The following is a 22,563-nucleotide window of genomic DNA, read 5'->3' on the forward strand; positions in this document are numbered from 1 at the left end:
AATTTTATTCAATGACACTGGCAGACTAGTTTTACGAATCAGCTGCTTCGCAACGGTTTAATGTAATCTCAAGTCATTAATTAACGTGAAGCGGTGCTTGAAAGAACAACATTTAGAAGAAATTTGAGATAACGCCTCATTAATGAGAGCAATTTATGACTCAGTTTGAAACCATAGCCCCATTAGGCTTAAAATTTAAAAAGAGCTTTAGAAGGTCAATGCAGGAATATAAGACTTCGTGTAAAAGGTTATCACAAAATGGTATTAATAAAGTGGTTTAAAATTCTGTCGTTCATAAAGAAACGTACGTTACCATGACGGCTAACCAAATGGACGTATTCAAAGATGTACACAGCAGATAGTTCAAAGCAGCAGATTGATGTGAACGAATCCACGGCTTTCTCAAGTTTTTTCGTATGCACGACTATCTAGCCGTCAAAATGCAAAGTCTTTTTGCTCAAGGTAACAGGTGCAACCAGGCTCCGTCAGATCCTCGTGAAAGTATCGAAGAGTTCCCGACTTTTATCGACCAATCTCAAAACGGAAGAGCACTTCCGTCAAGTTGTCGCCATCGAGATATTACGTCACGTTACTTAGCAACCGTGGGCCAACCGCGAGCAAACAAACTTACAGAGGTCACACCCATAGATGACAAAGAATTCACACGAATGTCGTGGGTGTTGCGATCCACTGAATTTTCGTTTTCTTTTCAGGAGAAGACTAAGCAGCCAAAAATCTTCAGACAAAACTCACTGGGGCTTGACACCGCCTTTATTTAGGTCCTCACAAAGAGGAAACGTTCTTTGATCTTATCTTTGTTGAAAGCGAGAGAATGATAACATGGAGTATTCGCCAAAACATGCTTAGTAGAAACAACTCGAACATGTCTCGTTGCATGCAATCAGCATTAAAGATATATTTCTGAGAAACGCAACTGAATTGAACTGGAAAGAGATTATGATTATTTTGGCCCTGAATTATTTTACAAATAGAACGCACCCTACTGAGTATCAGCCTGCCAACATAAAAATAGATTTCGAGCACTTTTCTTCCTTGCCACAGCAAAGAACACAGTGCGTAAATTGTCGAAAAAGAGACCATGAATTATCAAAAAATCGGTAACAACGTGCCTTTGAACTTGTATTATGTCTAGAAAAATTGCTGTATTGTCACCCAGGGTATTAATTTTCAATCAGGCGGTTTTGATGAGCCGAACTATTTTCTCTTTCCGTCGCGAATCTACAAATAATTTTCACATTCCTTTAGTTTTACTATTATTATCTTCTTAGAAAAGCTATTTTTCACAAGTTGCCAGGCCTAATTTTTTGCTCCTACAAAACTGTTGAAATATTTACCGCTTTGCTTTGATATTGCTGGACTAGTGTAAAACCGATTAAAAGAGAGAACTATCTTACAAATATTAAACATACCCGGGTATCGGTTATTAAAATTTAACAGTCACATCAACACGTTGCAAAATTATAGAAGGCGCTTTTCTTTGTGAATCTGTCAGAGCCTATACCACAAGCAAATTCGGAAAAACGAGTCTTCGTAGTTCTAATCTGCTAATCTGAAATGTGGTTTGGTTTGGTTTAATTGTGTCAAAATGGATCGAGATCTTCGATTGGTGGTCGCCCAGGTTTCACGCAGAGTTACCTCTCACTCTGATGGCATATATTATTTTGACACACGCGTTGTAATTGTGATCAATACAGCTCTTTAAAATGTAAGAAAAAAGTATGCGCGAAATATCTTGTGTCCCCTCGGTAAGCCTTTATCGCACTGAAAATAGGCGAAGACTTTTTTGGCGTGATTTTTATCCATTTGATCAGCCGATGCAATCTACAGGAAAATATTTCTTACGGTGCTATACGAAACATGTTCTTATCAAATTAAAATTTGATAAAAAAGATGAACCGATTTGTTTTTTTCAAGCATCAGGAAAATAAACGATATTTGTTTCCCTCATAAAGTAATCTGTGGTATCGAACGTTTTCATGTAATGTTTTCCGCTCTTCAGTCATTTTGTTTTGACTAGCTCTTGGTTTTCATAAAAATGCGGTTTATCTTAAAACAAAAAAATACATGACTGATTATAACTAGAAGGTTGTATATGGAAATTTTTATTGTACCTCAGACCGATTGATCTATAATTTAGTTTTCATTTGCATGCATAGCAGTTTTGTAGCTTTGAATAAACTAAACCTTTAGATTTTTTTTCGTCTCATTATTAATAATCTCCCTATACACCTCAGTTTAATTCTCCTTATTTTATTATTATCTACAGGAAATAAAGTATTTCCTTACCTTTTGATACTATTCCAAAAGGATACAATAACATTTTCTGGACACCGAAAAGTTCCTAATATTTAACAACAAAAAATCAAACAAAGATAGCCATAAAACATTTCAGACATTTACCACCTTTCTTGTTTTAAAAAGTTTAGTTTCCTGTGAGAAACCAGTCAATTCAGTTGCACAGTTTAAATATCGTTAATAATTCCAAAATCAAAGACATCTTTCAGTTGTACTGCGACATCTGCAGCAAGATCAGTGATCATTGAGGTGTGGAAAATCAAAGGCTCACGGCCGCTTTTTCGAGTTGGTTACGTAACTTTTTATTCGCTTGTCGCAGCAGATTCTTCTTCTGTTTTAGGCTTTATCTCTTCTAAGGAAGGCTGAGGATCTGCCATCAGCAATATTTCATTATGGCGACCAAAGAGCCTAAATGGCGGGTCATGGCCGGCAGCGACGTACATGTTCTTCACATATCCCTTGCCGTCCCTGTCCAACAGCTCTTTCAGCTTCTTTTCGTTTTCCCTCCAGTCTTTATCCTTGGCGAAGCCGCGAAAATTCAACGCGTACATAACGCGTCCTTCGACTTTCTCGTGAAAAACCGTTTTATCTTTTGGGACTGGAGGGTCGGCCTGGTGCTCAGCTGGGGTGTAGAAACCCATAGTGAAGACCTTGCACTGCCCTTCGTCGTCGAGTTCCACTCGGGATTCAACTGGGACAGTCATGCTAATCTTCTTGCCAGCTTCGTTCTCGCCCCTGATGTAATTAAACAGCCGCCAGAATCCAGTACTGGAACAGTTTTCTAAGTTCCCCTCCTCAAATCTTGTCTTGACCCAGTGGGAGTCTTCGTACAAGCGAACTTCGTAACCATCTTTGTGTTCGAGAACCTTGTAACGCGGACCTTCAGAACCTCGGTAACTTTCGGGCGTGTGAAATTCGCTCGTGTCTACCTTCGGTTTTTCTTCGCCTTTCAACCAGCTTAACATGGCTGCCTGGATGTTTCGGGCAATAAAAGAAGCGAAAAATACCACCGGCGAGAAATTAGGGCGAGCAATCGTCACGACGTGAGTCCTACATGCGTTCATTCACGGTCGGTTACGTCAAGTCACGCAATCAACACAACAAACACATTGCGTGACTATCCACAGAGACCCGGGGCCTACGAAGCGTGAAACGACAGGGCATCCTTTCTTGTTATTTGCTTTGTTTTAATTGTAGTGCGTTTTGGTAAAGGAGCTAAATTTTTCAGACCAATTTTCGATTGCAGCTTGATCAAGGTGAGGGAGTTTTATGTTTCAGAAAATCAAAATGTGGTGGGACTGTCGTTATAGGACTAGCGTGACAGAATTTTCCGTGGTCACTCAATCTGTTTAGTTCGGAGGAGTCACACTTGAAATCGGCGACAATCATTACGGGCTCATCAATTATTTCCATGCATGTAGAGCCAACAAACTCGCGAATAAAATATGCCAAAATGTTGAATTTGAAAACTAAACAGTAAAATTATGAAAAGATTAAAACTGCATGTCTCTATATCTTTTGTCGCTTGCTTCTTGCTGACTTAGCATTATATTTAATTTAAACAAAAGTGTCAAGAATTGAAAGTGAGTAATAGAAAATGAAAGGTGGAAAAGGGCAGCATTAAATTAAATTACGGTCGTAAAATAAGAAATCACTCTTTTGAACTGCCATGTACTAAGTTTAGCTGAAAAAAGATAAATACTTGATAATTTATTAGCTTGTAAAAGACGTGAAAATTGTAATAACCTGATCAAATGTAGTTCAAACAAGTCAAAACATTAAAATGGCAAGCGACAAACAACTCGTCCCCAGGGCCTCTCTTCTTCCCGCCCAAGAGAGAGGCGGGAAGTGGAAAGACCCTGGGAACAAGGTTGCTGATAAAGTGCCCTCGATGGACCATTTGAACCAACCCTTACGGACACCTATATAGTATGGACTGTTCTCTCTATTTCATTATTACGATTATTACGATTATTACAGACAAAACAGTTATAATTTACTGGGCCAGTTTGGCTGAAAACGAAATTGAAGAGGTTTAAAATTGGCGCTTATAAAATGTTTTTGCCGTGTTAAAACAAATTTGTGTTACAAAGGTCTAAAATCATTCATGATAAAATTGAACAGGAGTTCATGACCATGAGATCCTAATTTTTCCGTGTGAATCAGTCTATTCATTTGTAACCTTGTGATGGAAACTTTTAGCTAAATTAACTTGAATGCACAGAATAAGACACCACCAGGGCACCCGACGGAAGTGTTCCGCGAAAAAGGTGTTCCGCAGGGGATGTCTGTGCTGGCTGGGGGATAATTACCCGTCGGATGGCTTAGAGAGGTACATCAGTGCTGTTGGAAAAATTGGTGTTGGGAATGGCGTCTAGTTTCAGATAGCTGGAAAAGGACAGCGTTTGTTGCTTCTTGTGGCGTTTGTGTTAATGTGGCTCCGTCCTGAGGAGAAAAATTAGATTACATGTAAGCAATGCCCCCCCCCTCCCCTTTATTGAAGGTTTTAATTTGTCCCTGATGTCACATTCTCGACCCCCCACACCCGTCCCTATGCCCCCTATTGAAGGTCTACATTTGACTCTGGCGCCAGACCTTATCGAAGTTTGTGAAGTAAGCGGATGATTTTGTTGATGGTTGAGTTTTGAATAGACTCTGCGGGGAAATAGAACTTAAGATACGTTTCTGTTGGGGGCGCGGAACAGCTAGATCGTTTGGAGCAGAAAATTACAACAGTTTAAGAAAGCCTAATTTGTTCTTTAATCCTGGAGAAGTCTGTTCCCTTATTGATACTGAAACTGTTAGCCCGCTGATTACCTCTGAAAAAGGCTAAATTAAACCAACCACGTTAACCAAATAGCTTGAAAACATGTTTTCGTCCAGAGTTCGTGTTTTTACTCAATACTCTTGTCAGGAAACAGACCGTGTAAATTTAAAACATCTTGGCTAGCAATATTTCTTCAAAGGTTAAACTAGCATTTTCGAATTAAAAAAAACGACAACTTATATTTAGGATCAACAATTACCGCCCCTTTGGTTGACAACTTTGCACGCAACGGTAGTTTTGAGGCTTAAAAGCCTCGTCAAAATGATTTAATGCTTACTTATTGTGCGGATGCCAAATAATACATCTTGTGGCGCCATAAATTCTAGAACTATACGATTGTTTCGATAGTCATTTTATTAAAAAGAATACCTTAAACTCCGGCATACAATAAGTCAGGAAACCAGATGTTATTATCGTCGTGTATCGGTCTACTGAGCTTGTTGGGGTCGTTGAACACACTGTTCGCATTACAAAAAGGAGGAAAACAAATTCTTGGGGAGAGTTCAAACTCGTGCGGTGTTGAGTGAAACAACAGACATGAGAATTGGACAGATAGAAGTAAAATCAAAGATAATAATTATAGAAAAGTTTTACAAATAATGTTTAAAACATTGAATGTTAATTTTTTTTCCCTTTCAAAGTGTGGTGGAAACAAGATTTTTGGAACCTCCAAGGGAAACGAAAATTGGTTTCAAAAGTCGATAGTTCTGGAAATCGAGGGTAAAATTACAGTGTTCGACTGAATGGAGGGAAACGCGGGCTTTTAGTTCGAGTTATTGGGAGGTTTGAAAAATCGAGGGTTCGAGAAATCGAATTTCCACCGAAGGTTAAATTTTTCTACAATTTTCGGCCCATTTCAAAAATTTTAAGATATTCCCACTGTTTTGCATCAGTGTAAAGCAAGAGACTTGTATCAAGTCATTTCCCAGACTACAAAATGGTTGTTCTACAGTGAGGCTCCGACCTCACGCAAAATGAGGACTGTTTCGTTTAGTCTATAGCACTCTAAAGCTTTCCTGAACTGTCTGGCCGCGATTTCACCCCCCTATCATAACTGGTGCTACAATGAGCAAAAACAAGGTTTCAACTTGATGTTGTTTCCTTTGTTTAAAAACAACTCAGGTCTTGAGATCTGTCTTCCACAAAACTGAGGTCATTTGAGGATAGGATACCTTTGTGTCTCAATTTTTTCATCAGTGAGACTTAAAAGCGTGCAATACACGAGTGGAGCTTGAGTAAATATTTGTTTAAGAAAAATACAAGAGAGTGGCACGGTAGGTGAGAAAAGTGATTACGTCTTTGGCACATTGACAGACGCGTTCAGAGACGGAAATGCCGCTACTTAATGACCATTTAAAAGTCTCACATAACAATGCTCTCTGAATTAACAGCTGCAAACTACTTCGTACGTCTTCGAGAAGACGATCCACCAATGAAAGCCGATCGTGTGAGCTTCGAGGAGCCCTCGGAATCCTCAGAGGTGACTCGCAAGGCAGAAAATGGGTTTCTGTGTAAGAAACTGGTGAAGAAAGGGCAAATACTTGCTACTGTACCTTGAAAATGGTTTCTATGAATTGCAAATATTAACTCATCGGGTGCGAGATTAAAGCTAGCTAATCTCTAAGACCTCTTAATTAGCTTCGTATGTAAATTGCCCTTTTCATGCAGATAACTGTATTTGAGGTTCCCTAATGAACTGTACTGTACCTCTGAAAATTATTCAGTCATTTCAACATGCATGTGTTTGCATTTGAAAGAAATAATTCTCGGGGGTAACCTTGTTTGAAACTGGACCAACGGCAGTTAACATAGCCATAAAAGCTATCAGCATGTCGAACAACGAAAAAAAAAAACGTTTTCACAAATCATCCACTCTCTATTGTTCTGAGCTATCAGTATCAGCTTAATTTCACGTAAGCACCGTCAAATAAATGTCACAACATTCCTTATCTCCGAAATCGAATGCTTGGGATCACAACTCTGAGAAGTCGTGACGTACTTGACAACTTTGCGTGAAAGGGAGGAACTTTGAGTGAAGCTTGCGACACAAGTCTAAACAATACGTAGAGAGCGAAAGGTACTATAAGTTGTGTAGACGAGAGAGTCAACAGTCATTCCGCAAAAGCTATGGTTTATCTAAAAGAATTCGTTTCGGTGTGTCTCTTAATAGCCTTCCTATTGACGTTTACAAGTGCGAGGAAGGAAAAAGGTAATATTGGTAACATTTTAATACACTACATGTATTCTACTGACCGAATGTACATTTTCAATTCACTTCCCTTTGTGCCTAATACGTCCTGCCGTTAAATATATACCACCTCCTTTATTTTTGTGCAAGGAGTGCGAAGACCAGTGAAGAAAGAATCTATTTACTCTTTTTTTTCAGAGCTTGCAGCTCTCAACAAAAAAGTTGATAAAGTCCGACGCTTTTTGTTGCTACACGCGTGGATGCAGTCAGAAGGAGAAACCTCCCGAAGGTCCAAACGAGCAACGAAGTCAAGAAGGAGGGCAAAGTTTCGTCTGCCATATTTTCCACTTTATCCAATAGACGTGCCAGGTACGTTTATTGATTTAAGCCCCTGATTAAACAAAAAACAGTCGTGCTAAGTACAAAGAATTACATGTATCTTATTTATTTATTTTTCTGCTAATATACGGTTTCAAGAGACTTCCTTACTCACGACCAGTTTACGTGCACGGTTTTAAACAAGGCATTATATTCACATGGCACTAATCTTGCGGGCTCATTTGTTCTTTAAAATATTTTTTTTTGGAATTTTTTTATGTTTCTTTTTAGTAGACGCAATATCTTAAACGACATTACAAACTGTGCCTTTGAACATGTTAGGGCCAGATCAAAGGAAATGCCGCCCAAGGTTTCTCGAGAGTTCTTAGATTAATCTCGTGCAGATCTATATATTCTGAGATTATTTACTCGGTTGTCCTTCCACAGTATCACGAACCGGGATAACGAAATCTTACTGTGAAAACAAATCTTTGATAAGAATAAGGCTGTTTCTTGATATTTGTGAAGATGTATTTTGTCAGAGTTGATTAGGGTAAGCCAGTGAATTTGATAAGTTAATTTTCAGTTCGCAAATGGTTCAACAGCTCTCTGAAATAGACAAAAGGAGGCAAATTATCTTATGAAAAGGTGTGATATTGGTTTTATCTTTTGGTGCCGTTGTCACACTGTGATAAATCCATTTAAAAACTATTCAGGTGATAAGTTTTGTTATGCATTTCTTGGAGACGTGCAGGATTTCAAATATTATGAAACACCCTTAGAAGCACTGGCAGGTCTTTCTCCATAAAACCCTGAACACTACTTTCATAGTTTATCTGGCCCGCTGTTAGTGGCGGGCAAATTAACCGTGTCGTACAGAACAATGCAATTTCGAATGAGTTTTCTCTCCACAGCAAGCGAAAACTTGAGAACAAGGCAAGATAAGAGCCGGCCATAAATCCTGCTAAACTCGTCATCAGCCTGTCGAAGTACTGAAGGAATGCTAAAACGAGTTTGTAAGCACGTGAATTAGACATTAATAGGAAACAGGCACTTGACTACTTTTCAACGTTTGGTAATTATACCTTTAGTATAGAATTCGCCGTGAGAAAACGTAAGCGTGGCGTTCAGTGTCACACTACATGTCGTGCCTCGAAGGAGCTAACGACACGCGTGTGGTTTACTTAGCTCACAGTAAGCAAAGTTATACCCCGCTGCTCAGATTGTGTTCTCATTCCAAAGATTTTTTCACGTTCAGGCTCAATATAATATACCAACATTTGGAATATCGGAGAACACATAGATAAGTAAAATCTGATTAATAACATCCGGCATTGAGTTAAACCTTCCTTGAGGTTACAAGCGACCGGGGCAGGCGAAACACGCAAACGAAGACAGTCAAAAACAAATTTGCTGTTTAGTCGCAAAGATTCGTTTCTTCAAGAAATCAAAGCCTTCAGAAAAAGCAACTTAAGTCTTTCTTTTTCGTCCTCACTTATTGAATCTTCAAGAGTAATCAATTTCTTTGATGGAATAAAATATGTCCTTCCTTTCACAGGGAAATGACCCTGCTCTCATTTCCTGTCATCTCATGTTTTTTTCACCGTTCATTGCTAGCCTGGGGTGTTTCAGTTGGCGTGAACAGTGATCATATTGCCGATCGATTTCAATTAGTTTTAACTCAATTAGTTTTAAAAAACAGGTGATGCTCTCTTAACACACACGACCACTAAGTAAAAGCAAGCACCGTCATGGAGGGCTGACGAAAAGTGCGAAAACAGCTCAAAATAACTCATTTCCTGTTCGAGAAAGATCAGCCTTGTCGAACGTTATCAGTGTAAAGTTAGCCGGACCACCTGGTCGAGAACTCTCTGGAAAGGGGAGGGGGAGGCTACTTCCTTATACGGGCTTTATAAATATGAGAGGCGCCTTAGGGTATGGTTTCTGCGTGGTTTTGGTCTGAAAAATGGTGTGTATTTTGGCAATTTTGGTCTGAAGTAGAGTATGTTTTTCACACCTGGCTTGGCATTGGGTATTTTGTTTTTAGAGAACTGTGTTTTCCGCGTGAAGTTGACAAATTTGTAGTTCTATCAAATGTTTACAGAAACGAAATGTACTAATTTTAGAAGTCTGAAATGGGGCATCGATTTTTCGCTCAGGTCTGAAATAGGCTAGGGAAAATCCCAGATTTTGGTCTGAAATAGGGTAAGGGTTTCAAGGTTCGGGCCGCTCACCTTCATCAATGACTTTGGGAAGTGCCCACCCCCGAGAACTCTCCTGTATCAATGACGGCAATAGGTTGTTAACGCGCAAATCAAATAAAAACCTCATTAGGTCGTTAATGAACCTTGCAGCGTATTGTAATACGATTGTAATGCTGACTACATGTCATTGTCGTTAAAACTCGATCAAAAAATTGTCTAATTTTCGCGAGTCCAAAATTCCGATTTGGATGGGGATGACATTGGAGGAGTATCATAAAAGAGGTTATGGATGGGCCGAGGTGACGACTGATTACTGAGAATTGGTCCAAATTTTAATTGCCATTTGAGAAATGAGGCGTTTTTTCTAATTAATAGCTTAGATCTGAGATCTGAAAAACAAAAATCACTGAAATCTGAGAAATGGCTGAAATTTTAACTGATAGTTATGTGGCTGAAATTTTAACTGATAGTTATAATTGGTCCAAATTTTAACTGCCATTTGAGAAATGAGGCGTTTTTTCTAATTAATAGCTTAGATCTGAGATCTGAAAAAAAAATCACTGAAATCTGAGAAATGGCTGAAATTTTAACTGATAGTTGAGAAATGGGATGAAATTTTAGACCCACACAAAATCCTGGGCAGGTAAATACAGCTAACTGAGTCTCTCGGCGCGCTTAATGCTCTATCATATTTGCTTTGGTTTTGCGCGTGACAGCGCCCCGTACTCACCGTGACACCTGTATTTGCTCTCGAAAACGCAAAATTTAATAAGCGGATTAATCTTATCTCTTATCTGTTTGGCCAAGAGACTGTCGATGATCATCGTCTTTTTGTTTGACCCAAGCTATATTCAATGAATATGCACGCTGATGTTTCCGTCCCAGTTAGCGATAAAGCTTGATAGCCTCGACTTCCATTTCATCAGAATTGCCTGAGGTTAGCGGCCCTTTTTGTTTCATTTTTTTTCCCGCGGCGTAACTTGGGATAAGGCTGCTATCGCTATCGCTCTCAATACGAGTTGCGCAGGAGCGGCAGTGGGCGAGGGGGGCTTGAAGGCTTTTTGTTACGTAATCAGAGTTCGGTGAAGAACAGTTTTCTGGCGCGTACAATGGATACGTTATAACGAGATTCTCTACAGAGTTTTCGATTCTGAAATTTGGACCTTGCACTGTAACCAATTAGATATCAGAACGGTTACGTCAGTCTTTTCAGCCAATCTTCATTTGTCTTTCGTCACTTTCGAATAAACATTATGATTGTAGCAGTTAAAACTGTCTCGCGAAATGTTGTCACACTGGAAAGCGTTAGCCTCTTCCAAGCGTTCAGCTAGTTGGGGCGCAGCGCGAAAAATGTCGCATGAAAAAATAGGGGAGAAGCGCGGCGCGGGAAACTCCTTTATTCCCGCCGCCGTTTGTTTTTTCGTGCGGCGCCCCAACTAACTAAACGCTTGAAAGACTAGAGACTGTACGCGACAAAGCCGATGGGCTTTCTTGGTAGTGCCAGTTCATCTTTGCTCGATTAAGCTTCACGATGTCTCCTTAACGCAATATTCTGAAAACTTGTTCATCCATATTGCTTGGTACCTGTCTTCTTTACTGTATGGTCGAGGCATTACAGCTTCCGCTCACTTTTAAAACTGGCGATTATATTCTGGGCTTTCTTTCAGTATTGTCCCGTTCCCTGTGTGTTGGAGACATATATAACATCGCAATACTTGACCATTCACGTTGTGTATAAAATACACAATAAATCAAGCAAAACGGTAAGAAAAACCTCCAACTAATGAAAGTGCGTGAAAACCGCGCGTTAGCCTAGTAGCGTTTGGTCTTAGTTTCACTTTTGATCGGACGAGAAATTAAGCGACGTATTTGTTACATATTTAACAATTAGACTGCGAAAGTAAGGTATCAGTTCACTGGTGAGTGGCTGGGGAGAAAGCTCGGCCTAAATCAAACATGATGAAAGTCGATTGGAAGTAATTATTTCAGTATAACCCAATAACGGATTTTAAAAAATAAATGATAAATGTTCTCTTATGTAGTTAATGGTTTTCTCTAATACTTTTTGGCCATAATCCTAGTTTCCTAGAAGTCAGCCATTTTGATATGCTACTGTAATTTTCATGCTTTGTTTTATATCATAGTGTGCAAGGATGCGGAGCGCGAATCAAAGAGCGGCATGTGCAAATCATGGGCAAAGTCTGGTTACTGCGAAAAAGTCAAGTACGTGATGTCGAGGTACTGCCCCAAGGAATGCAAATATTGCAGTAAGTCATTGTTTTCTCTTCTGCAGCTTTTGTAATAGTCGGAATAAATCCGCCCCCTCTCCTCAAAAGAATCGTGGACAAGGACCCTCTCCCCGGTTTTTTTTTTCCGCGGAAAGGGGATAATGTAGGCAGACTTCTTCTGTTGCTTGTTTCAGTCTCGCTCAGAGTGTTGGGTTCGTCTACCTTTAGCCTCTGTTACAGCCGCATTTCCTGAAAGAAAAGAAATGGGAGAGAGAGCTCTCTGAATTTTTTCTTCCGGGGACAGCCTGTGGACGAGCCTGTGGACGACCCTGTGAACAGGCTCCGGCTGGAGGTGCCTGACCGCGGCTGGAAGGGCCGAGAAGGCCTGGGTGAGAGTGAAGTGATAGAGGGGGACTTGGGTGGGGGCTGTGGCGTCTCCTCTCCTCTCTCTTTTATTCTCTTTCTTCCCGTTTTCTCTTCGCCCCATCCTCGACTAGAGAGCATGTTCACAGCTAGGCTATTCGGGGACTGAGGGGACTGACACAGACTAATTTCAAGGACCTACATTCAATCGATTTTAGAACTCGTTCAGCTGAAAAATCTGTGTTGATTACGCCGCTATGGGAATTATTTAAGCAATAGACCACAGGTTTTCACGGTTTATAGGCTGATAAACCACGCGGGATGTTAGAGGAACACTCGAAGAATTCTTCGAGTGTTCTTCCAACATCCCAAGTGGTTTATTAGCCTATAAACAATAGGAACTTGTGGTCTATTGGTTTTATATAATAATTCAGAAGACACGCGAAATTTCCCTGAATTTACAGGCACAATAAACCATAGCTGATTGACTAATCAGGGCGCGCGCGCATTCATTTAATTATCATATAAAGCTAATTATCTTGCGGTACTGTACAAGTTTAGCTGAGTTTTACAAGCGTTAATATTTAATAATCCGAGAATCTTGTGCAAACGCTGTGCATTACATTTTTATGAGAAATTTTATCAAGTTCGTTCAGAGGTTCGGGATATGAATATCACATCAACTGAACCATTTCTTATCTTCGAGATATGTTTTACCATTCGTTTTCGATTAAACTGAGCAGTGAGTATAGGGAAAAATGGTATCATGTCTGATTTCAGTTATATTTCGTGTTTCGTGTTAATTCGATCGCGTTTTGATTCTTTATTGCATAATTACTGATCTTTACATTTTCTAGCGTGACGGATGTTGCTGCCCGCAAAAACACTCGTTGAAGCATAATTAGGTATATGGTCCGTTTTGGGTCAGTTTAATTTCTTATGCCTGTCTAGAGGTCAGTCGTGTGCAATTTTAAACCTTTTTTCCTTGTCAGTATTCTGTGTAGTCTAGCTTGTTTGGCAGTTCCGTATTGGGCTGTATTGAAAAAAACCGACTGAGCTGTTGTCAGTTTATATTATCGAACATTTCGACAAAATGGCTCCGGGGTGTTGTGGCTTTGATATCTTACATTTTTCAATGGCAAAAACGTAATACTGTTTTAATGTATTCCAAGAAACAAAGGAAGTTTTGACTAATTGTACCGCAGTTCTGCAAACGTGACAAATTCGTGAATACTACGCAAGACCACTGAGTAACGAAAGCGAAAGTGCTTAGTCAGCTTTAGTTTAGGGGAAAATTAGCTGAAATTGAGAGGGTTGAATCTTAATTCATCGTCATGGCTGAGATAGCGGATCATTTCGAGAGAAAAGCAAGGTTTGAGAACCAAAGCGAAGCAGAACTCATCCGAGAGAAACTCGAACGATTGGTGAACAACATTCTGTCACTGGTGGAAAAGCGAGACAAGAGATTTCAGAGCACTCTGATCAAAAGCGGAAGCGTCTACGAAGGAGTGAAAGTTGGCAAACCAGATGAATTCGACTTCATGATCAGACTTAACTCGCTCACGGACAAGGCTTCATTTCATCCCTGCCACAAAGGTGAAGGCTACGTGAAGCTCCACCTGGATGAGCACGAGTGGAAAGAATTCAAAGATGAGGAAGGCTTCTTCAACCCAAATCTTCTCTGCCGCCATTTTAAGAAGCTCGTCAACGAATCGTTAAGCGATGCCGAAGTACCCGACGGACTCCGAATCCAGCGAGCCAGTCGCGAATTGCTCGATGGTTCCTGGGGGCCTGTGTTTTCAGACCTGCTAGGAAACAGAAGTGGCCAAGAAAATTCATCTGGTGTGATGTACTCGGAAACGCACGGCCCGGCTACCACACTTTACATTGATTGGGAAGGCGGGGAGAGTTATCGAGGTTTGAATATAAGCGTTGACTTGACGCTAAGTTTGGAGTACCCTTCATCAAAACTTCCGGTTCAGCTGGCTAAGCTTCCACTTAAAGTAGACGTGATTCTCCAGAAGAGTGGATTTCACGTAGTTCCAGCTGGTTTTGACGTCTGGCGAATCTCATTTTCCATGGTCGAAAAAGAAGTTTTGCACTCCTCTCCTGAAGGTTTCAAAGCATGCTACCGAATTCTGAAAATCGTCAGAGATGACGTCTCGGAGAGCCTGGAACTGGACGCATCCTTAGTTCCATCGTACATGTTTAAGACCGTCCTTGTGTCACAGTTGTTTATAACACCGGGACATCTCTGGGAGAAGGATCTTTGGTCCCAAAGGATAATTCAAACCCTAGATCTCGTTTTACAAGGCGTGAGGCGAGAAGAAATTCGAAGTCTCTTCATACCAAGGTACAATCTACTTTCCGCGAGGGATCGCGAACATAAGCTACGCCAGTTTGTGGTGGAAGAGATGCTGAATCAGATGAAGGGTTTGGAAATGGCGCACACTCTAGAGGACGCTAGAGAAACAAAACGACAGATCAGGGTTTTAGAAATAATTGATTTGTTGGAATACGTGTTCTCAAGCATTCTTAGTGGAAAAGATCCGACTGCTCTGTGGAATAAGATGTTTGTCAACGTAGGCAACGTTCCTGGCTCGCGCAAGTTTGGCTGGTTCTGGAACCAAGTCACTGACCTCAATACTACAGAACTTGATGAAGACGCGTACAAGAGATTGATGGAAATGTGGAGCTTGGTGGAGGATTTCTTCAAGCAGTTACTGGCCACGTTGGAAGGGGAGCTAAACTTATTGGCCCAGAGGTTCTACATCAGAACTTGCGAGAAGACAAAGAAATACGAGCTTGAACACAGAGGCTTGTCGGAGCGTAAAGTCGAGCAGGTTCCCATTCGTCAACTTGCCTCTGAGATGTTCGAAGATATTGCAGAATGTTACATCAAAGAAGAGAATTCATCTTGGGCAAATCTTCACAAAGCAATTCCTCCAGAGTTCACCCCAACAGGTTTCTTTCGCGACGTTGCGGACGTGACAGAGAGGGATGGAAGTGTTAGTGGCCTTTCACTCTTCAACCAACGCCTCAAAGATTATCTCTTCTTGGTCCCCGAAAATTGCATCATGACCCTTACTGTTGGTTATGTTCGAAAAATTTTTTTGCATGCTAAGGACATACTAACACGGAAACTTGATTACATTACCATACCAGAGTTAGATTTGGATTGAGCCTTGGGAGACCGTGGGACCATTTTGCTGCCTAGTTTCCAGGCCATCATCAGGCGGTGAACTTTGTGTGTGCAACAGTCCCACAACTTCCTGGGAACGAGTTTGGCGAATTTTGTTTTTACACTTTAACTGTTAGGTTTCAATTTAACCCGGAACATCTATAAAGAAATTTCGAAGGGAATCATTTGTTCCTGAAAACTGGAGAGTAAAACATAAAATTGTCAGTAAAGTCTTTCAGAGAAGAGTGAGAACATATCAGTGAAATTCGGGCTTCATTTTTTTTTTGTATTTCTTAATCGTTTGAAGATAGTGTAACAACGGACTTGTAGTAAATGTAATTTAAGTTAAAGGACTGAAAAAAATATATGTAACCTCCTTTTTCCTCCTGCTCAAGAGACCGGAACAGCTTAGAAAATAGTTGCCAGGGAACGAGTACAAGTCGATAGAGACATCCCGCTGTTTTCCTCCCTTCAGTTGCTCAGCAAAAGAAGTATCCTAAAAAAATTAACTAGTCATTATTACAATATCCACATTTATCCTAGCAAGACTGCTAGCGCCGGTTGATATAGTTGGATATTTATGAGAATTCCAAACTCTTCAAACGTCTCAAGAACATATTTACTGTCTTGAAATGCTTGTACTCTATCCGAAAGCAAAGATAAGGAGGGGAAGAAATTCGGTGTAAAAACAGGATAAAATATCGTAGATTGCCAGATTAAGAGTCGCACTCCAGTGGCACTCGTTGTCATGGATGCTTCAAGCGCGTTTAAAGAATTTTGTACGGTAACAATTATTAAACACTGTTAAAACCTGTGGGATGTTTGTAATTATTTCGCGCCCCCTCGCGTTATTTTGCACGCTGCAAGGTGGACGTCAGGTGGAGTTTGATAGTAAGGACAGAATGTTGAGCCTCTTGAACTGTGCTACAGAAATGCGTCAGTCTACACTACACATAAGTGCGCATCCTTGTGTTCTTTAAAGAGCGGAAGTACAGCATGTTCAGTTTCAGGGAGATGTCAGAGTTCAATTTCAAGGACTATTAAGCGTCAAAAACTTTCACGGCTTCGAATTTTGGTTTCAATGATCAATCTGCTTTTCTGATTTACCTAACCAAACTATATAAAAGTAGACGCCGCATGGCACTGCGCTTTTTCTATGCACACTAATGTGTTCTTACTGCGGGAGGGGGGAGGGAAAGAGGGGAAGAGGGTATGAGTAGGCTGCCCTCGACCGGATGTACCAATGCTACAGGGCAGTAAAACTATTCAAAAATTACAAGGGATTGGAAAAACCTACATTCGATTATCTGTCTGCCTGCCTGCTGATTTGGTGGGGTTGTTGTTGTTCACGAAGCAGAATGTCCCAAATAAACATTAACATTCACTCCAAGTGCTTTTTATATATATCAATTTATGTAATACTCGGATGAAATCCAAACAATCAGAATCGTCGGGAGGTTGGCAGGCAAAGATACTAGGGTGTTAAAAATGCAAACTCGACCTCGAGGTAGAGAATATATTGGTAATATTATGCCTCCATCTATCCCTCGAAATGGTCCCAGCGACGGCTGAGTTCGCTGGTTAAAACCATCTTTTTCATCTGCAGAGCAGTTCAGCCCTCCTGGATGCCAATCGGGGAAGTACGGGTGTTGCTGGAACAATCTTGAAGCCAGGGGGCCAAATGGACGCGGATGTCCAGGTAAGTGAGCAGCAACAAGCACTGGGAGATTATGAAGCGCTTTCCTCTAAAAAACGTTTATCAACTTCTCGATTCTCCTAAGAAGAACTGAACTTAGAATCGTCACACATTATTTATTACAATGATCCTACTGTACTGTCCACCATAACTTTATCATTAGTGTTGCGTGACAACTTTACTCTGCAATCTCTTTTTATCAGTCACGTAGCATTTCTTCCCAGTCCGTAACAGGTGATAAGGACGGTTCAAAAGTGGAAGTAACGAAACACTTTCCCAGTCCGTGACAGGGCAGAAGAACGGCTATATAGTTAGAAGTGACGCAGCTTTTCTCATAAGGACAGCGGCAAGGGTGAAAACAACGCAATAGTTCTTCTTACCAACTGTTGCGTGATGCTTCACAGCGAACATCTTCGTATTATTTGGTCACGCAAGGTCCTCTCCACTCACGATTATTTTATGTCAATTGTAGTTTGTAGGGATTCTTATGGCCGGCTATGCAGACTGTTTGAGTACTACTGCCCCAAACCTGGAAAATATGGACAGTTTGTTCGATATCACTGCTTCAAAACATGTGGATGGTGTGACAAGTAGGTCCATTTCTAACAATATTCCTAGTCAATTCCTTTTGCTGCTTGCCTTCCTGCAAGAAAGAGAAAGACGAAAACTAAGACAAATATAGAAAATGTCAGCTGTAATGCAGTGGTATAGAAAAGGCCACATATGTTCAACTCAAAACTAGTCAAACATGCATGCCATATAATGAAGAAATCAACCCATCAAGCTTCCACCCTGTTCTGTTTATGGTAAATCACTACATCTATCTACATCAAGGTTGCCACACACTGAAACAAAAAAAAAAATCCCCGACTTTTCACTGACTGTAAAGCAACTTCCAGTGACCCTGCAGGATGACTATTCTGGCCATGAATCAACAAAAATAAGGATGGCTCAGATAATTTTTAAAACAAAATTGCCTTGTATATACAAAAACATCTAATAAAATAATTTGCAGCAACCAAAATCAAACAAATCAAACAAAGCATTGACCAACCTACAATCAGGCTTTTTTTTGGCAAATGGGGAAGGGAAGAATTTGTTCCCCTTCCTCTGTTTGCAAAAACAAGAATGCCTGATTGTAGGTTAAGCACTGACAAACGTTACAGTCAAGAAGCTACTTTCAAGAAATGGAGAAGGATTCCTTGGCAGTGATTCTATTTTGGCCACTCAATACTTTTCTGAGCAAAAAGAGAAAGTATAGGAAAACTATGCTGGAGAGACTGAAGATGGTTTAAAGAAGACAAAGCTTGTATTCTGGAAACAAAGTTATTGGGAAGTTGAAGATTTGCTATTTCTTTTTTCAGGTTTGCTCAGCTCAGAAATAAACAGGCATCAGATGCTCTATAGTTACTCCATCTATTTATGGGGAGTTTCTTGATGTCAAATCCTTCAGGAAAGCTCAGAAGAACAAGACATATCTCCTGAACAAGGATTACCAGTCACTGTTTTGTGAGGACATCTTAGCCATACATAACTGACAAGATGTCTGTATGCAATTTGACACTTTAATGATCATATGGTGATAGTTATCAAGAGAGTTTATTGCCTAGTTTCTGGGTCTCTTGAATTTGCTGTGGTCAATCCATTTACAATAGGTGATGTTGTGTGTGATGATACTGAAATGGACTTGAAGTAAAGGCCTGGAATAAAGCCATACTGACATTTGGTAGCAATGGTAGTTTACAAATTAGATGAAGAAGGGGACTTAAACATAATATTTTTGGTAATGATAGAGCATAAGATCATAATGATAGATCATTTTATATATGAAATAAAAAAATGAAAGAAATATATAACTCCATATAACTCCACTCAGCCAACAAAAACGCAGTGTCAGTATTGTTATCAAGAAGAGGCTCAATTTCATTACCATATTTACTCTGTAAGCTTCATTGCGTCTTTAAAAGATTTACTCAAAACTCCTTTATACAAGAAATGTGACGAGAAATGTTTTTTTAGTAATTTTAACAAGTTTTGTACGTCTAAGGTTGAAATGACCCAGCTTTTACATTTATTTTGGATATTCTCCCCCAAAACATTGTTTAAAAAAAGACACCAAGAGAGAGAACTTTGCATGCTCTTTCAGTCTTTTTGCTATTCAATACCTGTTGTCTGTGTACAGCATACTTATAATAATATTATTATAATGTAGAAGAGTCCAGCCACGATACACAAGGACTATCTAAATTTTCTTTTCCTTATTTATCTCTAACCTTCATATTTGATAGACAGTATATTTAAAGAAAATACAACTCATATATATTCAGAATAAATTACATTTTATCTACAGTTGTTGTTGTATGTCCCTTTACTGGAATTTTGATGTTGTGGTTCCAAAGCAATGTAACATAATAACCCATTTCTGAGTTGAACTAAGCCTCTCTACCAACATGAGGCCTGGTGCACAACCATTCATGAAAATGAAAATGAGTTTAATTTGTATGTGAATGAAATGAATCTCATTTTCATATCAAAGGATGGGTACCAAGACTCGCTTTGAGAAAGAGGCTTAAGGTAATTCAGAAATGGCCTAAGAAAGAAACTAATATGTTACTACAAAGCTTGGAAACCATCTGAGGTTATGTAAACATAGTTATGATATCACAAAATTTCCTTTTTTGCATCCATGGCATAGTCAACGAGATTAAAAATGACTGTTTTACTTTTACAGAGGCTAATACAGTTTTTGTAAAACTCAAGAGCCCTTCTGTAACCATCACTTGCTAGTCAAGCTTTCACAAATGTTTGAAATCTCTAAAATGTAGTCTTGAATATTATGGAACTTCACAGGTTTTTCTACAGTTCTTAATACCAAATTGGTTATTTTTGTTGGAATAAAATAAATATTGAATTTTCAGAAAGTCATAAGTTAAGCAAAAAGATGTTGACAATGTTTGTGTGGCCTTACTGTGTGTCCGCAATTTGTTCTATTTGTTTTCCAGCTACAAGTATTCCTGTTAGCGAGAGCCTTTTTTGATTAACCTGTTAGAATTCTGAAAAGCAAGTGGTATCAAGGGGAATAGGTACTCGTAATCTGCACAGTTTACTTTTCATGGTTGCTAAACGAAGCAAAAGCTAAGCTTGTTCATCTGTATTCACTAAACCGTTCATATTGCTGGCTTGTAGATCTAGCTTGAGGGCAGTAAAATGGGGATTATGATCCCTTTTCACGCACAAATTTCAATAATGTCTCACATATACTTTGTGCTGCTATTAACAAATAAATTTTTTTTTCAGAAATTCATGAATCACGTAATAAGTCTTTCAGTAGCTTTTAACATATCTCACACTAATTTTTGCCCTTATAACATGACATGCATAAACCCTTTGCCACCCTTAAGTATGTTTGTTGCTTTGCTCATGTTCATGCCCAATAATTTCCAGGTTACCACTGTTATGTAAATCTTTCTATGATTTGCAATATGGAAGGTTCATGGAATGATTCAACCACCAAGGGACAAAAATTATGATTCCTCTAAGTATGCTTTCCCCATAAATTACATGTTAGATTTCCACACCAACACCAATAAATTTATTTGTCCCAACAACGTTGGAGAGCAGGAAAGTGATAATTTTTAAAAGAAACCTCCAGCCACTACACTCTAATGGCTGTGATTACCAGGTATGAGTAGACAATAGCTCAGTTAATTAGTTAGATTAATAAGCATATTTTGCATTCAAGTACAGTTCAAATAATATTGATAAAAATATAATAACATTTAGCAGCAGGGGTATTTTGCAGGACTTGAATGTTGAATGCAGAATGCTGAATGTCAAATGCACTGTTTGCTTCTGGTTAGTTTCACTCATGTTTGTTTTTACTTTTTTTGTTGGAAAGGACTAAATACAATACAATATAATGCTCAGGGTTCTATAAGGAATTCCAATGGGTCAATTACCACTGTTCCCACCAAATCATTGTAAATTTTCTATCAACTTGTCTGGTCAGGTAGCTGATCTTGTAGTTTTTGACCTGAGACCCCTCATTTGTCTCGAACAATGAATGCCGTCCTTCCCAACAAACACAAGGTAGCCACAAGCAAACATGAGTTAAACTTAACACTTAAGGTAATATTAAGCAGTGCATTCGGCATTCTGCGTAATTCGGTTTTCTGCAAAATACCCCAGCTAAATATTTAGTAGGGGTAGGATTTGAAGTGTTACCTTTTTTAATCACAACCACAGGGAGCTGTTTCTTGTTTTTCTTGCAATTTCCTAAAAATTAAAGCGGCCAAGTTATATTATCTGGAAAAATTGAGACTCGGGGGTGAACCATTTGACTTTTGAGGTGGTGATGGTGATGGTGGGTCATTTGGTATGGCTATGAATTTTCTTTAGTGGATCTCTGGCTCAGGCCGCCAAGCGGAGCACCAAAACTATAGCAGAACCACATAAATGCATGGAGATATGAAACCATGCAACTCATTTTTCATTGTCAACATGGCTAGCGGCATGGATCACAGACACATATGACGACGACATTGTGCAATATGACAGCCATACTCTAGCTAATAGGTCGACTGAGGTGTGCAGCCTTAGTTTACCTAGTATCCTAACTTTGATATTGAACATCCATGTTATGGTAAATTGACAATAGCTCTCCTCTCCTCGTGTCAATTACAATAACTGTAGAAATTCTCGTGCTTATTGTCTAATTTTCGTTGTCAAAAGCAGAGAGGCATATGAATTTTTGATGCAGTGAGTGAGAGTGCACAATTTGACAATTTGTTATTGAAAAAACAACAACAAACAGACGGCAGTTTTTCACGCCTCTGTCTTGTTATTGACAATGAATGTCCTCATAACATTGCCAAAGTAGTCTCCGGATCCACTCAGCTAACGCCTTGTGGATCGAGAGCTACTTTGACAATGTTATGACGAAATTCATCATTGATACATGTGACCTTTCATATATAAACATGTCATAACAGAAACGGGTTTTGCATGTAAATATTTACCTCTTATTTTCAGCACAGGAACGCTGGAAATCTTCCCATTCCTTCATACATTTGGATCTGTCACCATTATTTTTATCTAGGCATTCCTTTAGGGCTTTATGATCGCACGATGGCGTTACATTCTTGTATAAAGCCTGTGAGCCTGCATCCGCCATGTTGAATATTACCCAGAAAGCACCGCGCCACCGGTTGGCTGCTCATGCGCATTGTAGTCGCTTTGCATC

At 39.6% G+C, this 22,563-nt stretch overlaps 3 protein-coding genes and 1 long non-coding RNA gene across 6 annotated transcripts; 2 read left to right on the forward strand and 2 right to left on the reverse strand.

Moving 5' to 3' along the window:
• Positions 1–2,138: 2,138 nt before the first annotated feature.
• On the reverse strand, positions 2,139–3,845 carry LOC145463889 (heme-binding protein 2-like). Its single transcript, XM_081447681.1, has one exon. It carries the CDS (start codon positions 3,378–3,380, stop codon positions 2,619–2,621), a length of 762 nt encoding a protein of 253 aa, XP_081303807.1. The 5' UTR covers positions 3,381–3,845; the 3' UTR covers positions 2,139–2,618.
• Positions 3,846–6,840: 2,995 nt separating this feature from the next.
• LOC145463768 (uncharacterized) lies at positions 6,841–19,419 on the forward strand. The gene is made up of 6 exons (XM_081447560.1): positions 6,841–7,352; positions 7,530–7,700; positions 11,998–12,120; positions 17,232–17,324; positions 17,794–17,911; positions 18,686–19,419. Exons 1-6 carry the CDS (start codon positions 7,271–7,273, stop codon positions 18,726–18,728), a joined length of 630 nt encoding a protein of 209 aa, XP_081303686.1. The 5' UTR covers positions 6,841–7,270; the 3' UTR covers positions 18,729–19,419.
• Positions 13,045–17,239, forward strand: LOC145463764 (uncharacterized). Its single transcript, XM_081447553.1, has one exon. The coding sequence runs from the start codon at positions 13,779–13,781 to the stop codon at positions 15,624–15,626; it is 1,848 nt and encodes a 615-aa protein (XP_081303679.1). The 5' UTR covers positions 13,045–13,778; the 3' UTR covers positions 15,627–17,239.
• On the reverse strand, positions 17,879–22,494 carry LOC145463769 (uncharacterized). Of its 3 annotated transcripts, XR_014041359.1 has the most exons (4): positions 22,340–22,494; positions 21,546–21,596; positions 20,290–20,374; positions 17,885–17,964 (listed from the first exon to the last, which is right to left on the reverse strand). It is a non-coding gene; the product is annotated as an uncharacterized LOC145463769 (long non-coding RNA). The 3 variants fall into 3 exon arrangements; XR_014041360.1 differs by lacking the exon at positions 20,290–20,374 and having other exon boundaries at positions 17,879–17,964; XR_014041358.1 differs by lacking the exons at positions 17,885–17,964; positions 20,290–20,374 and having other exon boundaries at positions 20,386–21,596.
• Between the last annotated feature and the right edge of the window lie 69 nt (positions 22,495–22,563).

Source organism: Orbicella franksi, chromosome 12 (assembly GCF_964199315.1).
Source record: "Orbicella franksi chromosome 12, jaOrbFran1.1, whole genome shotgun sequence".
Classification (NCBI taxonomy): domain Eukaryota; kingdom Metazoa; phylum Cnidaria; class Anthozoa; order Scleractinia; family Merulinidae; genus Orbicella; species Orbicella franksi.